Raw genomic sequence first — 2177 nt, 5'->3', positions numbered from 1 at the left:
TTGGATCAGCACATATACATTGCAAAAAGACCCAACAAAACAACTAACTTATCACCTCTACCTGTGGATAATTTGCATATGTATGAAATTATGGTAAATATATTTTAATACGTTATGAAATCCTGTGTATTCATCTCAGTACTATTAGCTGTTTTTAGTATGTGGTACATTAGTAATCCTGAATCTAAAGGTGTTGTCTAATTGAGCCTTTTATCCCTGTGTCTATCATTACCTGATTTTTCTTGTGTTCTCCTGAACATCCAACATTCTACTCTCTGCATATGTGACTACTGTGGTCTTAGACTACATATAGTAGAAATAATTTGGTATTTCTCTGTCTCTCTGTCTCTGTCTCTCTGTCTCTGTCTCTGTCGCTGTCTGTGTGTGTGTGTGTCTCTCTCCTCTCTCTCTCTCTCTCTCAGCATTTTATTATGTTTAAAATGGTGTCTGCATGTTTGGAGATAGAGTCCAGAGCCCTAGATATATATTCCATTTTCTGTTCATATTGTGCAGTCCTAAAAATCAAATGAGACCTCGGGCAGTAACAGCTATTTCTAAAATGGACTTTTTTCACTGAGATTAGAAACCCTGTGTATAGTTCCAAGTCCAGCAGATTCTAATCTGAATCGGAGGTTATCATCAGGCTGCTCCCAGTTGCTAAGGCTGAAACAATGAGGAGTTTGTGAGATCAGAGGACAAACGTCTCCTGGTCCCCTGTCACTTGGCTTTTCTGGCAGTCATGTGGCGTATGTAAGCCTGGGCCAGGGGAAGTGTAGGAGAAGCTGATGATGAGCCTTTCCATAGGTAGTATCCTGTAAGATGCCACTAAAGAGAAGACAGGCCAGTGTCATGGTGGGTTTAGGTTTAAGTTCTCTGGAGCCATTTACTACAGATCTATCGCATCAGTGAGTGACTGCTTTTTAGGGCTGGCCTCTCATGACGCCTCTTTTCTTGTCCCACAGATCCTCTTATAGAAGAATGGGGCCTAAAAACAGCTCTTTGGTGACCGAGTTCATTCTGGCAGGCTTAACAGACCAGCCGGGCCTCCAAGTCCCCCTCTTCTTCCTGTTTCTTGTCATGTATGTGGCCACTGAGGTGGGAAACTTGGGACTGCTAGTTCTCATTGCATTGAGTCCTCACCTTCACACCCCCATGTACTTTTTCCTGTTTAACTTGTCCTGTATCGACCTCTGCTATTCTACTGCGATTACACCGAAGATGTTGATGAACTTTGTACTGAGCAAGAATGTTGTCTCTTACCAGGGGTGTATAACCCAGTTCTACTTCTACTGTTTTTTTGTAATTTCTGAATGTTACGTGCTAACTTCGATGGCCTACGACCGCTATGTGGCCATCTGCAATCCACTTCTCTACAACATCGCCATGTCCCCTAGAGTGTGCTCCTACCTTATCCTTGGTTCATACTTGATGGCGTTTTCTGGTGCAGTGGTCCACACTGGATTCATGCTGAGACTGACCTTCTGTGATGCGAACACCATCAACCACTACTTCTGTGACATCCTCCCTTTGCTTGATCTCTCCTGCACCAGCACCTTTGTCAATGAGATAGAGATTTTCATTGTTGTGGGCAAAGACATCGTTGTACCCAGTTTCATTCTCTTTACCTCTTATGGTTTCATCCTCTCCAGCATCCTCAAAATCAGGTCCACGGAGGGCAGGTCCAAAGCCTTCAGCACCTGCAGCTCCCACATCCTTGCCGTGTCTCTGTTCTTTGGGTCAGGTGCCTTTGTGTATCTCAAACCCTCCACCGCCGGGTCCATGAATGAATCAAAAATCTCTTCTGTGTTCTATACCATTGTGGTACCCATGATGAACCCCTTAATCTACAGCTTGAGGAACAAAGATGTTAAAGTAGCCCTGAGAAAAGCCCTTATTAGGAGACCATTCTGACCAGAAACTAAACTGTGTCTATTGGGGAAGCCCAGGCATGTGTTTAATAAATATGTATTTTGTGACTGCTTTCTTGTATCACAGCAGGCTCTGTATTACATAAGCTTTCTTCTATTGTATTTTTGTATTACAGGGGGCTTTCTTCTTTCCTTATCTTTGGCTAAATTCCTGATTTCCCCATCTTCTATATTTTAAAATGGCATTCATTTGGTAATTTGTTTCCCTTTGTTTTTATTGTCCTTGTCATTGTCATCTTAGTAAATATG

At 42.6% G+C, this 2177-nt stretch overlaps 1 protein-coding gene across 1 annotated transcript; it reads left to right on the top strand.

Moving 5' to 3' along the window:
• Nucleotides 1-978: 978 nt before the first annotated feature.
• LOC125349680 (olfactory receptor 145-like) lies at nt 979-1911 on the top strand. The gene has a single exon (XM_048344036.1). The coding sequence runs from the start codon at nt 979-981 to the stop codon at nt 1909-1911; it is 933 nt and encodes a 310-aa protein (XP_048199993.1).
• The last annotated feature ends 266 nt before the right edge of the window (nt 1912-2177 follow it).

This window comes from Perognathus longimembris, chromosome 3, assembly GCF_023159225.1.
Source record: "Perognathus longimembris pacificus isolate PPM17 chromosome 3, ASM2315922v1, whole genome shotgun sequence".
NCBI lineage: Eukaryota > Metazoa > Chordata > Mammalia > Rodentia > Heteromyidae > Perognathus > Perognathus longimembris.
Note: the sequence above shows the minus strand (reverse complement) of the source record. Positions and strands in the feature narration are given on the sequence as shown.